The sequence below is a fragment of the Strix aluco genome, chromosome 4 (genome assembly GCF_031877795.1).
Source record: "Strix aluco isolate bStrAlu1 chromosome 4, bStrAlu1.hap1, whole genome shotgun sequence".
Taxonomy (NCBI): domain Eukaryota; kingdom Metazoa; phylum Chordata; class Aves; order Strigiformes; family Strigidae; genus Strix; species Strix aluco.
This window is the reverse complement of record NC_133934.1, coordinates 103,451,308-103,471,239: the sequence shown is the minus strand read 5'-3', so window position 1 is coordinate 103,471,239 and position 19,932 is coordinate 103,451,308. Positions and strand designations below refer to the sequence as shown.

The 19,932-nt window shown below is 40.7% G+C and overlaps 2 protein-coding genes across 10 annotated transcripts in view; one reads left to right on the top strand and one right to left on the bottom strand.

Moving 5' to 3' along the window:
- Nucleotides 1-3,555, bottom strand: part of PRORP (protein only RNase P catalytic subunit) — a 53,691-nt gene extending 50,136 nt beyond the window's left edge. For 2 of the 6 annotated variants that reach the window (XM_074824616.1, XM_074824617.1), the window contains exons 1-2: nt 2,936-3,260; nt 1,411-2,840 (exon numbers count right to left, since the gene is read on the bottom strand). In XM_074824616.1, coding sequence (XP_074680717.1) covers nt 1,411-2,414 — 1,004 coding nt within the window. In that variant the 5' untranslated portion in view covers nt 2,415-2,840; nt 2,936-3,260. Of the gene's footprint in view, nt 1-1,410; nt 2,841-2,935; nt 3,279-3,424 lie in introns of those variants that run through there. The other 4 variants (XM_074824615.1, XM_074824614.1, XM_074824612.1 and 1 more) reach the window with 4 other exon arrangements.
- A 46-nt stretch (nt 3,556-3,601) lies between these two features.
- PPP2R3C (protein phosphatase 2 regulatory subunit B''gamma) lies at nt 3,602-19,559 on the top strand. 4 transcript variants are annotated; one of them, XM_074824622.1, is made up of 13 exons: nt 3,602-3,799; nt 4,634-4,761; nt 5,906-6,010; nt 6,612-6,724; nt 7,561-7,658; nt 10,449-10,519; nt 11,262-11,394; nt 12,548-12,603; nt 12,677-12,752; nt 13,125-13,261; nt 14,893-15,030; nt 18,331-18,390; nt 19,112-19,559. In XM_074824622.1, exons 1-13 carry the CDS (start codon nt 3,682-3,684, stop codon nt 19,298-19,300), a joined length of 1,422 nt encoding a protein of 473 aa, XP_074680723.1. In that variant the 5' UTR covers nt 3,602-3,681; the 3' UTR covers nt 19,301-19,559. The 4 variants fall into 4 exon arrangements, with proteins under 4 accessions (XP_074680723.1, XP_074680724.1, XP_074680726.1 ...); XM_074824625.1 differs by lacking the exon at nt 3,602-3,799 and adding an exon at nt 3,944-4,182; XM_074824626.1 differs by lacking the exon at nt 3,602-3,799 and adding an exon at nt 6,100-6,187 and having other exon boundaries at nt 4,742-4,761.
- Nucleotides 19,560-19,932: the final 373 nt, after the last annotated feature.

Below are 19,932 nucleotides of genomic sequence, written 5' to 3'. Positions count from 1 at the left end.
CCTCCTAATCTGCACCATTTTTGCAAGACTAACAGTGCTAGAAGTTATCAGATTCTATTTCTTTTTGGGAACTGCACGTAAACTGCTTATTTATTTTCAACCACCAGCACATACAAGTTCAGCACTAGCAATAAGGACAGGTAAAACTGAGCATTTTGTACAGGTTCACAAAGTCAGATGGGATAACTGATCACCTAGTTTCATCCCTCTACTATGGACTTTGTTTCTTCATGTTTGAAACACTACCTTCTTTAGCGAAATGCCCAGCATTGAACTTAAAACAGGAGTCTACCACAACCTTTCATAAATTGTTCTAACAGTCAAACACAGTATTAAAGATACAAACAGGAGTTTGTCTAGCTTCAGCTTGCAGCACGGGTTTGCCACTATACACAGGCACTATATAGCTCTTCAACGTACTCACTACCCTGCAGTCTCCTTGCCAAGGACTTTTTATTACACTGAGTTTCCTGCACGTGCTGCACACACCTACAGGTAAATCCTTCTCTACTCACTGGGAAAATAGCACTCCCTCACAGATTTTCACCCACTAAACCAGTTCATCTCGACTGAACCCTACTCTATCTGCTCCCCAGCTGTTCCCAGGAAAGAAAATAGCTAGGGGACAGCAGTATAAACTGTTCTAATAATGGTAGTGCATTCCTACAGCCGTATTTTCCATCCAGGAAGACTAATTTGTAAAATGGCTTTTTTAAACCAAAGCAAACAGTTTAAAAAAAGTCATAGATGGATTCACATACAACAGCATCACAAATAGGCAGTGGCCTCAGATGAACTACACTGTGCATGCGCAGCATACCTAGTTGTAATTTGTGGACTCTGACCATCACTACTCATGAAAACAAACTGTGTGGCCTGCAAAATACAGTGCTAAAGCAAAGAGCCTCCTATTAAGACTATTCCTTTCCTATTATTCCATACAAAGTCAACACTTAATCTTCATTTAAACTATGTTAAATTTGCTCCCTCTTTCCTTTAAAGAGAGAAACTATCTAATTTTCAAATAACTTACTACTTCTACACTCTGATAGATTACAGGAAAAACCCTCCTACCTGTCAATATTCCTTATGTACCAACCCCAGAAAGAGATGAAGTTGGATATTTTGGACAGCTGTGACCCATCACAACTTCCCACTTTCTGTACCAAGGAATATTTAACTGGTAAAATCTTTCAAGAAAAGATTTTTTTTCTTACTGAAATCAGTAAGAATTTTACACTTTTACACTATTTTGGAGAAAAAATACAATGTATCTCTTCACAACACCGTATCTCTCATGGAGAAGCAACAACCACAATGAGATGTTGAGGGATCTTATTAGACTTGATCTATGGAATAATCTGAATCCCATCCTCATGAACTGGAGCTTGCTATTGAAACATTATTTACCTTTCAAACCATAGCTTTATACTCCACATAAATGTTTTGTGAGGGTATATTTGGTTCTCTCTCAAATGTAAGAGCATACCAAACAGCTCTTTTTGTAATTCAGCACCTTTCATACCCCTGCTGAAGTCAAAAAAGGCCTGCAGGACATCCAAGGTTGGGACCAAATCCTTAGCCAACATTTCATGGTAAAGTTCAAATGCAAGGTTCATTTCTTGGTGACGGCTGGCTGCTTTGATACAGGATTCATAGTTTGTCCGTGAGGGAATCATAATCTTTTTTACTTCTTCCAAAAGAGTCAAGGCCATTCTCCATTGATCTGAATTACTCAGTCCCCTGATAAGAAGGTTGTAAGCCCCACTTTCTATAAGCTTAAATCTTCTTTTCATTATATCATACACATCACGAATTTCTGAAGTCTGCCCCTGCTGGACACACAATGCCAGGTATTTGACCAACAAAGTATATGCAACGTCACCATCACTCTTTGCCACGTAGGTCAGCAAGGACTTAGCCACATCAATGGGGCTGTTGCACCTGACCATACTGTTAAACATCACTGTTTCGAATATTTTAGGTGATCGAAAGCTCTCCTTCAGCCTGTTCCATTCCTCAGCCTGCAGAGGCTTTTCTGGAGGCTGTACTTTAGTAAAATTCTGCCTTGACATAACTTGACTCATTAACCGTTTCTTTGGAGCTCCAACAGAGGATGAAAAGTGGAGTTTTCCTTCAGATATTTCTTTAGACTCCTCATCCCAACCTTTTTCTTCTTCATAATCAACTTCAGACCTTTTCTTGCTAGGAAAGACATCAGTTCCTTTCGGATCCACTGGTAATGCAGTGCTGGAAGACGTCACAAAGCTGAAATAGCTAACCTTTTCTCTACTAGGGATGCTGAAAGAGACAGCAAACAGTTGTTGGCATCTGGAAACAGGCCAGAACATACGACATTTCCACAGCAAAGCCTGAAAACCCTGTTGACTAGTTTGAGAAAAGAGTGCCATCATAAGAAATTATCTCACTATTAGCTCACTGTATCTAACAAAATTATAAAATGGAAAATGCAGTTTGCATGGGGACATTTATTATAAAATCCCAAGGGCTGTCAAGCTGTGTAGGCTATCAAGCTGTGTAAGCTATTTCAAAATGCTTGTTCTGTGAGTCCTTTCCACCTCTTATGAAAAGAAAAAAACGTAAAATCTTTTTTCACAAAAATCAGTCTCTTAAGACCGTGAGGACATCCATACAAAATGAGGGGTATCCTTCTTTCTAGAGAAGATGCTTTGCAGGTTTGCAGCTTGGCATTTCTGTTTGTCGGTTACAGTAAAGATGAGTACTGAATATGTTGTACACAGACAGGCAACTCTGAGGCAGCTAGGCAAAAAGTGCAGGTTTTTTTTCTTCCTGCCTTCATCCCAGTTGAGTCAAGTTTCCTAAAAATAAAAATAACACCACAACATCACGACCTGCTCCATGCTTTCTTGTCATATCTACATTCGCATGCTAGCAAACACAAAGTTCAAGGCACCTCGACAATTTCAGGTCAGGCATCCCAACCCTGATCCCTCAGGCAGTCCCAGCACGGGATTCCAGCGCTGGTTCCCTCGTACCTTTCAACCTGCGACAAACTTCCGTTTAACTTATTTCCCCAACCGTAAACCGTGGTAACGCTGCTGCCAAAGAGGCGGAGCAACACCACTGGCAGTTAATCACGGTGAAATCCCACGTAAATGCTAAGTTATATACGTAAATACCGGGAGGATCGCGGGCAGGCAGCCGGCGCGGCTCACCAGGCCGCCACAGGGCCTCACGTCCCTCCCTCGCTTGGTGCGCTGTGGGCCCGGCTCGGCCGCGTCCCCGGGCACTACAACTCCCAGCGTGCACAGCGGCCGGCCCGCAGCAGCGCGCTGCCTGCCGGGAAAGCCCCCTCTCCCCTCTCCCGCCTCTCGCCTGCCAGCGCGTAACGAAACGCGGTCCCGGCGCGGGTTGTGCCCCCATCCTCCCGGGGTGGGCCTACCTCGCTCGGTGCGCGGCGGCTACGGGCACCTCCGAGGAGCGAGGCGCCGGCAGGGAGGCGCGTACAGCAGAGGGGAACACGCGGCGGCCGGGGCGCTCGCCTCCCGCTGACCCGGAAGCACCGTCGGGCCCGCGCCTGGGCTCGGAGCCAATCGCGTCTCACTGGGCGCGCCCTGTTAGGGCGGATGGGGCCGCTCCGCCATATTGGTTGCGGGCACGGCGCCCCCGGTGTCGAACTCGTCGGACAGGGTATCGCGCATGCGCCTGGGGCCGGCCGGCCGGAGCGCGGCGGCGGTCACGTGGCGCCGGGTGGCCGCCGCGGGGGCCATGGACTGGAAGCGGAGCCTGCGGGGCCGCCTGGCCGCCCGCCGCGCCCGTGAGTGCCCCGGGGACGGGCGGCAGCACTCCTCGCCGCGGGGTGACGGCCGCCGTGGAGCGCTGGAGCCGCTCCCGGCGGGCCTGGCCCGGCCGGGGGGCGGGCGGGCGGGGAAGGTGCCCCTGTGGGTGAGCGCGGCCGCCGGTGCCCGCAGTGACACGGGGTGCGGGGTCAGGCCTGGCGGCGTGGTGGGGCCACCGTTGGCGTGTCCCCTGTTACTTTAGTTCCCCGCGTGCAGGCTGCCGCGGGAGCCAGGCGGGTCTCGGGCTCGTTCTGCGGAGAAACAAACGCCTTTATTTTAGGAGTTAGTGACGGCAGGGGCGGGGCTGAGGAGCACTGAGGGGCCGCCTGGGCAGTGGTGGTGGAAAGGCTGGTTTTCTGTGGTACGTACCCCTGTGACAGCTTGGCTGGTAACTGTTCATAAGTGACCCTACAGAGAACTTGTGCATACGTAAAATGATATCCCTAATGGTACAGAGTGAAAGGTGATTTTATGTTGCTACTTGCAGTAAGTAGTATCTTAAACAGTGCTACCACTGTAAAACGAAAATGTTGCTGCTTTGTCAGTCACCTGTTACAGTCGCGTACCCTACGGAGAATCAGGTGTGTCCAGTTACTGAAAGAGGTGCTTTGTAGATACTCAAGTAGAATATATATGTGACAATTTCCATATATCTCTTTTTTAAGCTTGTGCTCCATTCATTTCCACCTAATGTTTGTGTTACTAAACAGCGTAGCTGTATAAGCCTTAGCATTAACTCCTTTTTCTCAAGCTCTTTGTTTCGTTAAAACTGTTTGGAGCACAACATGAAAATTCTTTTCTGTGTTAATCAGCCAAAAAGAGCGAACAAGAGCTAAAAGATGAAGAAATGGAATTGTTCACGAAATATTACATGGAATGGAAAGGAGGAAGAAAAAGTGGCAATACATCGTATACAAACATACCACGATTTTATTACAGGGTAAGTGAGGTATCCAGATAAACTTCACCAAGAGGCTATTCTGTTTTATAAAGAAAGTTGCGGTTATTCAAAGGGACACTTCAGTTTCAGAAGCTTAAGTAGATTGAAATGAGAATGATATGGATTGCTAAGCATAATTTTTTGTTCTGTACAGTTGTGGATTTCAGCAGTTTCAAATAATTACTAAGCATCTCATCAGAGGCCGTGAAACGGTTTGCTAATCAGGCAGTAGGCTTGGCTGTTTACTAAAGACAGGAAGTCCTCTTGTTGTTCAGAGAAACTTCCTGTTTTAACTAAATTCTGATATACCAGCATTATAAGTCCGTATCTTCTTGTTTCTGTTTAGACATGATGGGATGCTGCTTCATGAAATGGTGGGTTATTGGTCTTGCAGACTAAAGATAAGTCTGTTGCTTGCAACATCCAGCAGAAATGCTTGGTCTGGCAATTTATGTGTGAGATTAATCAGATTGGGATGGGGGAAATACAGAATATTGCTGGCACTTGTTAACTTGACCGCTCAGCTGCTGTCTAACCTCACATGGTCCCATATTGCTTAGGATCATGAGTTTCTTCCAATTAAGTTCTTAAGTACCTATGTTTCATCCAATGAATACATACGCAACCATCCAAGTTCGGATAGTGCTGTACAGTTTTGCATGTAAACATGGGCAAAACTTCCATGGTGAGTGTTCTTCCATCTGTTTTGTTGCCCAAAACAAGTCTAGCAGACATCCACACTTTTGAGAGTCAGGCCTACCACAAAATGGAAAATGCTGCTCTCTCCTGCATAAAAACACAGTAGTAAATGTCTTTTATGTGTGAGCCCTCTGATCTTGCAGCTGTGAGAAAGTGCTTACTGGATGGGTTATCAGGTACAAGGTAGGTCTCTGTTTCTCATGTTAAAGATGTCCTGCTTTAAATAAATATTTCAATATTAAAATAGTTTGAGACAGTATGCAAGTGATATCCCTGTAGAAGAAGCAGGTACCATACAGCATTCTGGTAGGTAGGTTGTTATTTTCTGTCAAATAAACAGCTTCATCAGAGTGTGTGAGTCAGGGCTACCTAAGAGTACCTGCTAGATGTGTAGTTTTTGAATGGTGCCACTGTACAGAAAATTAAAACACCTCAATGTCCCTAGCTGCCAGCTGAAGATGAAATCTTGCTTCAGAAATTAAGAGAAGAATCTAGAGCAGTTTTTCTGCAAAGAAAAAGTAGAGAGCTGTTGGATAATGAAGAACTGCAGGTAAGAAAATGTTTTCTGTATGTCTCATAATGACTTCTGACAAGACTTCCTCTTTCTGCAAAGTTTGATTATCTCTTATTTGTCCACAGAATCCTGTGGTAAGGTGCTTTGTATCTGGGCACATTGGCTGGTTGTGAAGTACTAGCTAAAGCTGAAGTGCTGCGTAATCTTGGGCTGGTAATGTCAGCGTAAAGCTTCCTCTTTATGATATATATGAGGACTAAATCAATGGCTTCTGGTTTTCCAGCACATTCCAACAATTTCTCTAGTGGGCCCAGAAGAAGAAATAAGTTCTGTTTACATATCACCGAGAGAGACTCCAAAGATGGTTGAGTTTACTGCAGTCATAGACTAAAGGGATGTGACCCTAAAAATCCTAGTGAGCGAGAGAGAGTGTGTGTGTGTGTTTGTTTAACACCAGTTCAGAGCAGTGGAAATACCCGTTGCTTGCTTTTCTGGCTGAACTGACGATATGTGCTGATTAACTGAGATAACTTTGCAACAAAACCACATTTTAGCTGCATTTCTTAGATGCTCTGTCTTAAGCACATTGCCATCTCCAGAGAGATACCTTCTTAACCAAATGTAAATGCCTTTTAAGAATCTGTGGTTTCTACTGGACAAACATCAGACATCACCAATGGTTGGGGAAGAAGCAATGATCAACTATGAGAACTTCTTGAAAGTTGGTGAAAAAGCTGGATCTAAATGCAAGTAAGGCTTTCTTATCTTGTATATGCTTACTTCGGCTAAACTGAAGTGCTGCTGTAACTTTCAGTTGCTAAAATAGATGGAAACAGTTTAATGGTGAGATAAAGATCATGTCCATGTCGTTATTGATGAACTAGTTGCTTTGCATCCTTGCAAAGGTGTATTGCCCTACATCTCTGAGGGAACTTTTGATAGAGATGTCTGCAAGAGGGATACTGCATCCTTTTGAAGAAGAAGTTCTTACCAGCATGAGCATTTTTATGATGTTAGTGTCTAGTTAAACAGCCCATTTTGTATTTGAAGAGGAAATCGTGTCTCCAGTGATATTGCCCAACCTTCCCTAATATGTTCTGATGGAAAATTTCCTACCAGATGTTCTGTGTACAGCATATGGTGAATATTCCTTCTTTATGCTCCTGTTCGAGACGACTGTTGTGCACATAGCTTTGTGGTTGAGTTTTGGGCAGAAGCAGATTAGTTGTCAGTACTGGCAGTTTGTTGTATGTGCATATTGTTATAGAACATTGGAATATATTGTACTAAATATACTACCAAATATATTGACCTAAATAGAAATTAAACTGAATGAAAGCTCTCAAAACTCCCACATCACTGAAGATTGTCTCATGAGCAGCAAAGGCAGCTGGAGTTTGCCATTGCTACTTGGTAGGATCCCACCTGATGGGTGTAGTGTAGCAAATTAATGTCTTTGAATACACAGAACACATTCTGTATTGTTAAAACAGTATTTTAAAGTGTAAGTTTGGGATACTGTAACTAGATCTGTGAATGCAGTGTAATCAGATGCATGGAAGTAGCTTTGTGTTTATGTTTTACAGGCAGTTCTTCACAGCCAAGATCTTTGCTAAATTGCTCCATAATGATCCTTATGGGAGGATATCTATCATGCAGTTTTTCAATTATGTCATGCGAAAAGGTTAGTTGATGCTTCTTCTGTGTTAATGACAAGTTGTTTTATTTTCAAGGCTACTTTAAGCTTTATTAATTACTTGCTGTTCTCTTCAACAGCAGTAGAGATCTAGCCCTTGATCGATAATGCTGTTTTCCTGGAGGCTTGGGATTTTTTTCCAGTTACTAGGAGATGGGAGTTCACCCTGCCTCTGAAATCCATCTCTCTGCTCAGCCAGAGATATCCTTCATCTGTTTGTTATGTATTTTGTTGTTCTGATATCCTTTACTGAGGCAGTACTATGAAGAGCAAAACAGTAAAGATACGTGGCGAGTGTTGATCCTAATCACTGATCAGACTGTCTGGCACATAGCTTTGTTTGCTGTTTTTCCTTCTACAGAGCGGTGTTATTTAAGTGTGCTTGTCAAATATGTCAGTATGTTCTTGTACTTGTCACTGTAGCCTTTACCATATTTTCAGCTATTTTTTACTATAAATAACGACTTGGGCTGAAAAATCAATTTTATTTTTTTAAAAAACTATTAGACCTTGTTTAAAAAGATGAGGCTGGGTAGCAGGAAGGAGGGTTACCTCATTGTCTTGTCCCCTGGCAACTGTGTTCTTAGGTCTGGTAGAACCTTCAGGTGGGGAGAATGGCACCTTTCCCCAGAGCGACTCAACTTGTTTAACATAAAATCTTGTGGTACAAGGGACGAGAAATGTGTTGAGCAGGAAACCTGGTGAGGAGGCATGCAGAGTATGCAAGGAAGGAGTAATAGGCCCATTTGCAACAAACAACAAACCCAAAAACTGCAGGATAGGACACTTGTGAAGAAGTCTGTGAAAATTGGATGCATCTCAAAAAGGCCTACTCAGATGGACACAACAGAGATTCTTTCAGAGCTCTTTTATTTATTCCATCCAGAAGTTTTAAGTCTTGTATATTTAATGTGATACCTTTCTTCTAAAACAAAGAAACAAAAACTCAAATAAACAAACAAAAACAACCCCGGCACCACCAAATTTAGAGAGAGGAAGCCTTTTGGCATGTCCCATCTCAATCACATTTCATTTTCAGACTCTGGCCAACATAAGGTCCCATCACAGCATTTGTTTGAAAGTTCCTCTTGGGTCAGTTGAGTAAGGATCCTTGTTTTTGCTAGCTTACAGCATTGGAATTGCCTAATAAAGTTAGCTCAGTAGCACGTCTGTGCAGTAGCTGAGATCATTTCTGTTGTCTGTTGTACAGCGTTCTGTATGAGGGCTAAAGTCCAGGCCAGGTATTAAAGGAAGAAAAAACTTAAATTCCTGTAGGAACTCTCAGTTAATACTTTAGATTGGAGTTAGTGATTTCTATCTGTATTTACTGCTAAATGTCCTTCAGCATGGCCATGAAAGGAGAGGAAGGTAACAGATGATGAAGGGAGTTACTCTGCAGCTGCCTGAGCTGATCCAAGTTGGGGCAGTGCAATCCCACATTTCACCTTGTTTTGATGAAGCTCATGCAGCAGAGTGGTCAGCCTCCAGAGCAGTGGTGCAGCAGGGAAGAGGCCATATCACCCTGAGCTTAAAACATCTTAAACTGCTGTGTCTCGGGTGTGTGATGGTATTCTCTAACCAGCTGAACTCATTAATGAGCTTTTGTGGTTTTTCTGTTATATGCTTGTTAAAGTTTTAGGAATAGCTGCATGTACTCACATACATGTGCTGAACATGTAGCAATCTGTCTTTCTCCTTCCTCCCTCCACCTGGAGGCTTTCCTACAGCCCATGGATTACAGCCTTTCTTCCTTTTCTTGATGATCTACACAGCCCTTCTGGGAGGGGATGAGAGCATGGTGAAGTTAATAACAGAGTAATGGTAGAGCATTTCGCAAAGCTCCATCTGTCTCCAGTAATGCTCCCTCTTCAGGAGGAAAGGTGGTCGAGTCTGTTGGCTTTGTCCAAACAAGTCAAGCCTGGTAAAAGTGTTTTGAATTGCTTCAGGGTGTATGATGCACTTACTTTAAACTTCAGCCAACAAAGAAACAGCCTCACCGTATAACCTCAGTCATCTCTGAGTGATACTTAGTCCCCTTGATACACACTTACCTTGGAGATGAATGTTGGTATGAACCACAGTTCATATTTCCTGAGAGGAACTTTTAAATTGTTTCTTTATGAAACGTAAGTTAAATTTAACATTAAGTATGTGAATAATAGTTTTTATGCCTAATCTGTACTCCATCTCTGTTACTGTGCTTTAACAATGGGCTCAAGCACATTGTCCTGTAGATTATCTGATTAATTTGCCTTCTCACTGCAAAAATAGATGCTTGTGCTATTCTAACTCTCCTGTTGTAACTCAGAAGTGGGGGCAGGAACTTGGCGGTAGCTGCGGTGTCTTGTGCTGCACAAGGGGCTGTAACAATCTGACAAGCAATCTGTATACGACATTATACAGCTGTTTTTAATGCAGTGAAAATGCACTGCTATACATATCTCTAGGTCAGTGAGAGAGAAGGAATCCATATGATTCCATGTACCAGATAAAATGTGGTGTCTGCTCAGCTGTTTCTCACATCTAGTTCTTATAAGGCAGTCTTGGCCACAGCATACCGTATATTGCCAGTGACTCTACCAACTTAGAGACTGAAATGGTGTTTCTAAGTAGGGCTGGTACATATCATGGCTTTGCTTAAATCTCAGAAAAATGGGAAATAGAGAGGTACTTAACATCCAGCAGTGCCTTGTGGCCTTAAGAATAACTTCAAATTTTGGTGAGGCCTCGAAAACCCCCAAGGTTTCTTGTGCTGTAATTCTGTTTTCTGTTTTACAGTATGGCTTCATCAGACGAGAATAGGCCTCAGTTTATATGATGTGGCAGGACAAGGCTACCTCAGAGAATCAGTAAGTAAATTCTTGATTAACTTATTGTCTGTCTTTACTCAAACAACAGAACAGCAGAAAGGCTCCAATTTTCTTCCAGTCTTATCTCATAAAAGCTTATATAATAATCTAGATTTGGGGTGGGCACATTTGTTTTGATAAATAGCGATCTCTATATTCTGGAGATGTAGTGGTGAGAATGCTGCTAGCCTTTTTAACACATGGGTAATTCTCAGAAAAAGCGATCGTAGATATCAAGGTTTCATGTCATTAGCACTTTACTAGTTTTAGTAGGACATAGTAGAAATCACAAAAAAGGATGGGTAGAGTGTGCCTCAATGAATTATTCTCCTGTTCTAACAGGAGTTAATATAAAATAAATAAGAAGGTTCTAGTTACCATTCTACTTAAAAAAGATTTATTAAAGAATATTCAGCAATAGAATAATCCAATTAGGAGTTATGCATTGGTATTTGAAAAAGGTACAGTTGAATGCATTTATATTTACATGTAAATACCATCTACTCTGTTAACGTTCTGCTTAATTTGTAGACTGTTTCAGTCATGGCATCACATGTATGTGTATGACCTAGGATTTCTTGCAGGGAGACAGAAACTTTTTTGCCTCTTTTCATGCTCTTTCCTGCTTTGTTGCAGGATTGTATTTTTAACAAAATACACTTGAAAGCAGAGGTGGAATATAGCAAACATGCAGCAGTAGTAGTGTTTAAAGCTTGTTTTCCTTTCTTTCTTAATTCTGCAGGATTTAGAAAACTATATTTTGGAACTTATCCCTACTTTGCCACAACTGGATGGTTTAGAAAAATCTTTTTACTCCTTCTATGTCTGCACAGCAGTTAGAAAGTTCTTCTTCTTTCTGGATCCTCTCAGAACAGGTAGGTCCATGTTTTCAAAATTCTAAATACGTGGGAGCATTTTCACTTTTAGAATGTTTCCACCAAAGGTACTTGTTTTTTCAAAGTAATATGTAGTTGTCTTTGTAGGCTTTGGTTCAGCAGTCTCTTGTATTTGAAGATTTATCTCCACGGAAGACCCTGAGTCTTTACATGGGTCTAATAATCTACTTCTACAGCTAATGAATTTCTATGAGATACCCATCTGTTGTTGTACTATAGAGTTATCTCATAGAAACTGACAAATAAGATACTGTTTCATCATAGTTGCATCATTAGCAGTAGCTAATCTAATAAGCATTTAGGGTGAATAGAAGACGCAGCAACTAACGACAGAACTGCTTGGCAGAACATCCACAGAGCTGTGGAAATGCACGAGAATGCTTATTGTGACGTGCTTCTCCTGTGATTAAATTTGTGTGCACCATGTAAACTCCTTAGAAAAGGTTTGCAGTTATGGCTGCTAATCCTTGTTACAGGTGTAGCTCCCTCAGTTTGCTTATTTGTATGCCCTTGATTTAAGTCAAAAACTGCATGTGTTTTCAAGATCTAGCTGTGCCACTTGAAGACATCAGAGTTGTGTGGGCAGTAGCCTCTGGCAGAGGTAATTGCAAACATGTAGAGAGTGTGTGTGTGAAGTTATAGTGCCATTATTTTGCACAGCTGTTTGTGCAATGTCTGTGCCCAGTCAAAGCTACACCAGCAGAACAGCATTCTGCCGCCTTAGCTTTGTGTCACATCTTTAGTTTCTGAAAATGTAACATCACTTAAGAGACTATTATTCCAACAAATGTTTTAAGCATCCTTTCTTTACATTTTTCATTTCACATTTTGAATTGATGTTGAACACTCATTTTTTTAAAATCTAGTTTTCTAGCTCTTGAGGCTTCAGCATAACTCCTGCCAATATCAGGCTAGTTTTATTCAGTCATTTTTTAAAGCTATTTTTATTCTATCTCTTAAATTACAGCCTTATCCTTGATGTTAGAAGTTGGTTTTGTTTGGTTTTGGTATTTTAAAAAAGGTGGGGTTTTTTGCTCATAATATTTTCTTAAGTAGAACCACCTAAATGAGAACAGTCAAATGAATATGTTGTCTGGGTGACTTAAAATGTGTTTTCCTTTTCTTGCTGCAGGAAAGATAAAGATACAGGATATTTTAGCTTGCAGCTTCCTGGATGACTTACTGGAGGTAAAGATCTCTTAGCATATGCTATTGTATTTTAATTTACTCTTTCTGAATTCTAACTTTATGTTTCACTTAGTTAAGGGATGAAGAACTTTCTAAAGAAAGTCAGGAAACAAATTGGTTTTCTGCTCCTTCTGCATTAAGAGTTTATGGTAGGTTCCTTTATATGTGAAAGCTTTTTTTTTTTTGCTTTTTTTTTTCCCCTCTCCTCTCTGTCTGACTTAGTCACATTCTTAGTGTTATTTTTCCTCTGGTTTTGTCTCTTTAAATCCTCCTGGTAACTTGTCTTTTCAACTCCTGTAGCCATCCTTTCAGCATATCTTCCTGACTTTCTTTACAATTTTGGTTCTCCATTGTTGCTCTTTACCACGGTTTTATCCTCTGTCATTTTGTGCTTGTTGCACAAGGTACAGGGTTCCTCTGTAACCTTCTCTTCTGACTGTTCCGTTCATGCTTTTGCATCACCTTTAGCTCTTTTTTCATGCTTACAATATTATGTTTTGCCTTCTGTATCTCCTCCCTAGGCCAGTACTTAAACCTTGATAAAGATCACAATGGGATGCTCAGCAAAGAAGAACTGTCCCGGTATGGAACAGGGACTCTGACCAACATATTTTTGGATCGTGTCTTTCAGGAATGCTTAACTTATGATGGTGAAATGGTAATCACATCTTTTCACTCTGTTCACGGTATAAAAACTTTGGCTATTGAGATGGAAAATGTCTCATAATCAGTATCTTTAAAATAAAAAGTAGCTTGAGGTAAAGTAACTTTTGTTTATCATTGTGCACACAAAATGATCATGCAGCATCTTAGAAATTTAATTTTCTAACAGCAAGGTGATCGCAGCATGGCTTAAAGACAAGTTGCTTTTTTGAAAAGCAGAAGTGATACAAAATCCAGACAGCCTAGGATAAAGCTTCTAGATTCAAAACACAAAGCGCATGTTGAAAAAAATGTATAGATGTATCAGTGCTTTGTAGTTACATGTAATTCTTTAAAGAGAACCAAAGACAAGTGGCACACTTGAGACTACTGCAAGCTAGCTAGCCTGTCCACTTCTTCATGAAGACAACAGTGTTTTTTATTGTAAGCTTTCCATAACTGTGAAAAATGGGAAGTCTAACTAAATTAAAGTAAAAGCTTGTATCTATATTTATTTTGAAAGCTTTACGTAATGTGTTGCTACTCTTCTTGTCTGCATTCAGATGACTCAACTCTAAAAATGATAAATTACAAATTCACTATACAGTCCTGCTGCTGCCTTCACAGTTTTTTGTGGAATTACAGAAAATCATTGAGGTCAGGAGGGATCCTCTTAGTTGTCCTTTGCTGGATTTGCTGTAGTAGATCCATCTCTTTCTTGTACGAGGGAGACCAGCGCAGGATGCAGTGCTCAGATATGGTCTAAGCAGTGCTGAGTAGAGGAGTAGGATCACCTTCCCCAACTTGCCAGCAAAGCTCTTCCTAATGGAGCTCAGGATGCTGTCAGCTGCCTTTGCTGCAAGAGCACGTTGCTGGCGTGTGTTCAACTTCGTTGCCCATCAGGTCCATCTGTGCAAAGCTACTTCCTGACTAGTCAGCCCCCTGCATATAGTGGTGTATGGGGTTATTTCTCCCCAGATGCAGAATTTTGCATTCCTTCTCTTGAACTTGATGAAACTCCTGTCAAAGCTCCTTCTGAATGACAGCAAAACTCTGGTGTTTAAGGTAGACAGAGTTATTATATGCATAGGACTGAAGGATTGCTGTCCTTGTCACAACTGTATCTTGATCAGGAAATCAAGAATTGGTACTAGTGAAAAAGAAAAGTATGATACATATTAGTTGTGTCTCCTAATGCTTCTAATACATGATTTGCCAGACTACCTACTCTGGTCTAAGGGTTATATACTTTAATTGGCCATATAGTTCACTGTTTGGTAATGGTAGGCTTACTGCCCCTGAACGTTTAATTTGTTGTAATGAAGATATTTTATATGGCTTTTCTTCACTAGTTGGGCATGTTCAGCAGACTAAAGATGTATTAAACAGTGTTTTAAAGTATATATTTGGATTTCTGCTTGGAGTACTGTTTTACCTCTAAAATGGCAGGATTTCCTATCATCATCAGTCATTGAAAACTAACTTTTCTGTTTGTGTTGTTGGTAGCAGCCATTTTCTATTTCATGTTGTCTTTTTCGGAAGGTAGACTGATCCCCTACAACGAAATAGCTGTCAGTTATAAAGTTCCTGCTTGCAAAATCAATTTAGAAAGAAGACCGTAATAAAAATGATTGTATCTACTTTTAGGACTATAAAACCTACTTGGACTTTGTGCTTGCATTAGAAAACAGAAAGGAGCCTGCAGCTCTGCAATATATTTTCAAACTGCTTGATATAGAGAACAAAGGATACCTGAATGTCTTTTCCCTTAATTATTTCTTTAGGGTAAGTCTCTTTATACAGGTAGGCCATTTTCTGTGTTTATAGTGTTATAGCCTGTGAGCTTCTGCATGCAGATCTGCAGGGAATCACTTTAAATTACCAGTACCCACTGGGACGCTAGTAACTACTTCTAAGAGGATTTAAAATATTAAAAAAAATAATTCCAAAACTTGGAAAGAATTCAAAAGGTATTTTCAACATTTTATCTGCAGCTGAAATTAACCGTTTTGATTTTGTTTAGGAAAAATATATTCTACCAATCCTTTTTTTAATTGAAATTGTCTTTAAATTGCCTAATGATTACCTATTAATATCTCTTGTGATGGTTCTACTTGTTACTGCCCATGGTTTTAATTTCCACTGTAATTCTAAAATTCAGGAGAAGAAATTAAAATACTGAAGTGCAGTAATGGGCCTGTCCAGCTGTGGGATTTCTTCATTCAGTGTATTGATTGCAAAAAGCTTCTTGCATTTTTCATATTCTGTACTTTTATCTGTTGCTTCCAGAATAGATTTAAAATAAGGTTAATTTTTTTTAGTTGCTGTTAAAATTAACCTAAAGCTTGTAAATTCTTCCTCTAAATTGTGCTTTATGTGAGTGGTTTTCTTTGGTTTTATTCTGGCTTGTGGTGGTTTTGGGTTGGGGGAGAATGGGCAGGTGTTTTGTTGTTTTGTCTTGTTCTTTTAATAGATACCTGAGGTATCTTGGAAGGGAAATGTTGTGCAGTAAAATAGTATTTTTGCTGTAGATGGTTTAGGCTGAGTTATGAGTGTGGTGCTTTTTTCATGTACAAGATCCCTTCAGTGATATCTATTTAGACACAGGGAAAAGCACTTCAATTTTCTTTATGTGGATCTTTGTATTATAAGTGTAAAAATAAACAATGTTGTCTTATTTAGCTGTATGCTCAAAGTATGATGAAAAAGGTACATACTTCATTCAGCTCATTAAGTAAAGCATTTAGGCCTGCTCAAGGCATAATCTTATATCCATTTTATTTCTATACTGTAGTAAGTCTCCAGCTGAACATAAACTTTGATAGTGATGACAACAGTATCATTTTGTAAACATAAGACTTCTTTCCTGGAAGACCTTTTCTAAAAAGGAAAGGCTTTTTTTAAAAAAAAAAAAAAAACAACAAACAAACAAGAACCAAACCCCAAAACCACAAAGAAAAACAAAAACCCCACAACTTTTTTTTATTCTAGTGCTTTGGAGCCATCAAATAATTTAGGGTGGAATGGACCTTTGGAGGTCACCTGCTTCTACCGTCTGCTCAGAGGAGGGCCAGCTTCATGGTTAGGTCAAGCTGCTCAGGGCCTTGTCCAGGCGAGTTTTGGGTATCTTCAAGAAGGGAGACTCTACAGCCTCTTTGAACAATGTGTTCTGGTGTCTGACTGCCCTGACTTGACTGAGAAGACTTTTCTCCCCTCACCCTTTCTCCTGTCTTTGTCTAATGGGAATACCTCTTGCCCTTTCACTGTATTGTCTCCGAGTCTCACTGTTTTCTCTAACCACCTGCTAGGTAGTTGAAGATAGTAATTAGATTTTCCCCACCACCCCAGCCTTCTGTTCTCCAGGTGAATTAATCCCCATCTCTGGCTTCTCCTCTCAGCTGTGCTGTGCTTTAGGCCCCCAAACATCCTGATAGCCCTCTAGTGGGTTCCCACTGGTTTGTCAGTGCCTCATAAAGGGGACCCCAAACATGTGAGGCTGCATCTGGAGTACTGTGTCTAAATGTTGAGTCAGGAGGAATAGCCACCTCCCTGAACCCGCTAGCTGTGCTTGTTCTAATGCAGCCCAGTATTTATCTGCCTTCATCACCACAAGGGCACCCTGCACACTCTTGTTCAACTTCTTGTGCACCAAGAGCTCAAGCACCTTTCCTGCCAAGCTGCTTCTAGCCAGCAAGCTGCTTCTAGCTGTCCTAGAGCATACTGCTGCATGGGGTTATTCTGCTGCAGGTGCAGGCAGGATTCTTGCATGTGCCTTTTGAACTTCATCATTAATTTTGTTTAGTAGTTGTAGCTGTGTTGTATGCTTCATGGGCAACTGTCAGGCCAGGACGTGGCAATAGTAAGGACCCTAGAGAAATTAAGCAGTGACTCGTCTTCTCTCCCTGCTTTTACAGCTCACCATTCCCACCACTTTCTGCTTCTGTTCACATGGTGGTAGGATTCAGGGAGGCCAGGGGCTGTATCAGCTGTCTCTGACTCGTGATTTTAATGAAGGGTGTTTTACAGTTTTATGTTTTACAAAAACATGAATTTTAGTGTTGTCATAGTACATAAGTGATTCTAATATGAAAGCAATTTAACAAGGTAATTCAGTGCAAGCTACTGTGACATAGCTATTTTTGTGCATGTCTCTAGTCTGCATTAGTTTTTGAAAACTTAATTACTGAAAGCTTAATTCCTTGACTACAGCAGATGCTTGATCATATTCCAAAATGTGTCCCTCCTTTAAAATTTTGGAAATTGAATGTTCTAAGTTCTCCTTGACATCAGAACAGTTCCTTTTGACTGTGAATAATTGTTTTTCTGCTAGTGTAAGTGTGGGTAGGTCTGCACCTACAGACGCTGTGCTGATACAGCTGTGCTGGCAAGGCTATGCAGCTTGTGCTAGTGAAACAAACAGGTTTGTTCAGACTTGTTATTCACAGGCAGAGGTTTGGTGATGCAGCTGCTTAAATAGTTCCACATTAAAAGAACTAATAGTAGGGAATGCAATTTCATTCAAAATGAGAAATGGCCACTTCTGGCATGAAGTGGGAGAACTGTTCCGTGCATGAACAGTTGCTCAAATAGACAAATACATTATCTTCCTCACATCATTATTTGATCAACCAGAATTCAGGTGCCATTTTCAAAGTAATTGAAAATGTGAGTAGCCACACTGCTTTGTCTGCTGGTTGGTCTTTACCCTTCTTTCTTTCCCTAGCCTGTGTTTCACACTTTGCCAGAGAACTGAACCTTCTGGTTTGAGTGTATTACTGTCTTAAGCTTTGAGTGTTGAGTGATAATTGTCAAGTGTCTGCATAGCCCATTTTCAGAGCGCTCAAACACTGGTCATAATGAAAGTTGGATTCTTGCTGTACTGGCTAAGAACTGTGAACCTGGAGATGCTGTCATTGATTATGCCTTAACTCACCCCTGCCTCACTTGTGAAAGAGAATTGAAGGCAGGCTGTACTGTGAATGCTTTGTTACAGAGCAATACTGCTTAAGATGCAGAAGCATTAAAAAAGTTTCATACAATGTCAGTATAATATTGCACTACCTATTCTTTTCTCTTTTTTTCTAGGCTATTCAGGAACAAATGAAAATCCATGGACAAGAACCAGTTTCTTTTCAGGATGTCAAGGTTAGTTTTACTGAATAGAGTACTACATGAAATATTTGAATAAGCATTTCATAATTTACTTATATTGTAGTTTCTAGGTTGTTGTATATTTACTTGCAGAGTAGTAGAGATGATCTGACTTGTACTACTCGTAGGTTTGAAAATGTTTTTCTATTCAGCAAGTGCTCTGTAAGAAATCTGGGATGCAACTGTTCTAGTAGTTTCCTTACTAATAGACAGAGTACCCGTTAAATACATGTTGCTGTGTCTTAGGTTGAAGATACTTGGTGTGCCTATTTTATGATTCAGGATCATCCCTTGGAGGGGGGAAGGGGGCAGAGTAGTGACTAAAAAAAACCTGTCTATAAAACTCTTTATTATTGCCTACTATACGTTTAGTAGTTCTAGTACTTAAAAAAAAAAAAAGCAAAATACAAGAGCTTCTATAAAACTTAGCTCATACAAGCAAACTGAGTTTCAATTTTCCACTTTGAGGCCAAAGCCTTTCCAGAAAAGCAAATTCTTATTTGAGATGTGGGAGCTGAGCACACTGCTCCTGTCTGTAGCCAGTTATTGTGCTTTGTATCCTAAATGGTTTGGGACTTAACAGCTTTTTTTTTGTAAATCAGTGCAGGTGGCACTAGTTACCCAAAGATCATTCTGTATATGGTATAAAGTAGCCATTATTCTGCTTATTAATGGGGGGGGTGTTTTTTCCCCAATTTTGACTTTTCTTTCATAGGATGAAATCTTTGATATGGTGAAGCCTAAGGATCCTTACAAAATCTCCCTTCAAGACTTAATCAATAGCAGTCAAGGAGACACTGTTACCAGCATTCTAATTGATCTGAATGGGTTCTGGACATACGAGAACAGAGAGGTCCTTGTGGCAAGTGATAATGACAACACTGCTGATGTTGATGATACGTGACTGACCAGGAGCAGAGTGTATCCATAGAGATCTCTCAGTCTGATGCACCAACTGTTGGAAGCTGGAAACATGAATTATCTGAATCGATGCCTCTTCCATTTTAATTCCCTCCCCTTCTCCCTGTGCCCCGCCCCCCCCCCCCAATATAAAATGTGGTACATACAGGGATCACAGAACTAATTTCTGAAATGAAAAAAGCAAGTGTTTAAGAGGTAAAAAATAGCTTTTTTTTTTTTTAAATAAATATTTTTGGACTTCTCCCCTGTGTACCAAGCCCTGTTGTTATTTGAATACCCTATTGTAAATGTGAATTTACCCTGAAAGTAAGGATGTGGTTCTTGGTCTCTTTGACACTGGCCTGTATCCACTTGGCCATTCCAAGCCTCCCACTGCATTCTGTATGGCTTCCTCTAATGATAGCACTGTTGAGCATTTTGTTGTAAAGGCAGAAGTCTTCAGTAAGAGGTTAAGAGTTTAAGCCTTTTTCTTCTATGTGTGTCTAGCTTTAAGTGCCTAACAGAAAGGAGAAGTAACTAACACTTGAACTGAGTGAATAGTTACCTCATTCTTAAGCAGTTCATTAACAAAAATAAAACTGTACTAGCTTTATGTCTACTTAAAACTAATCCAAA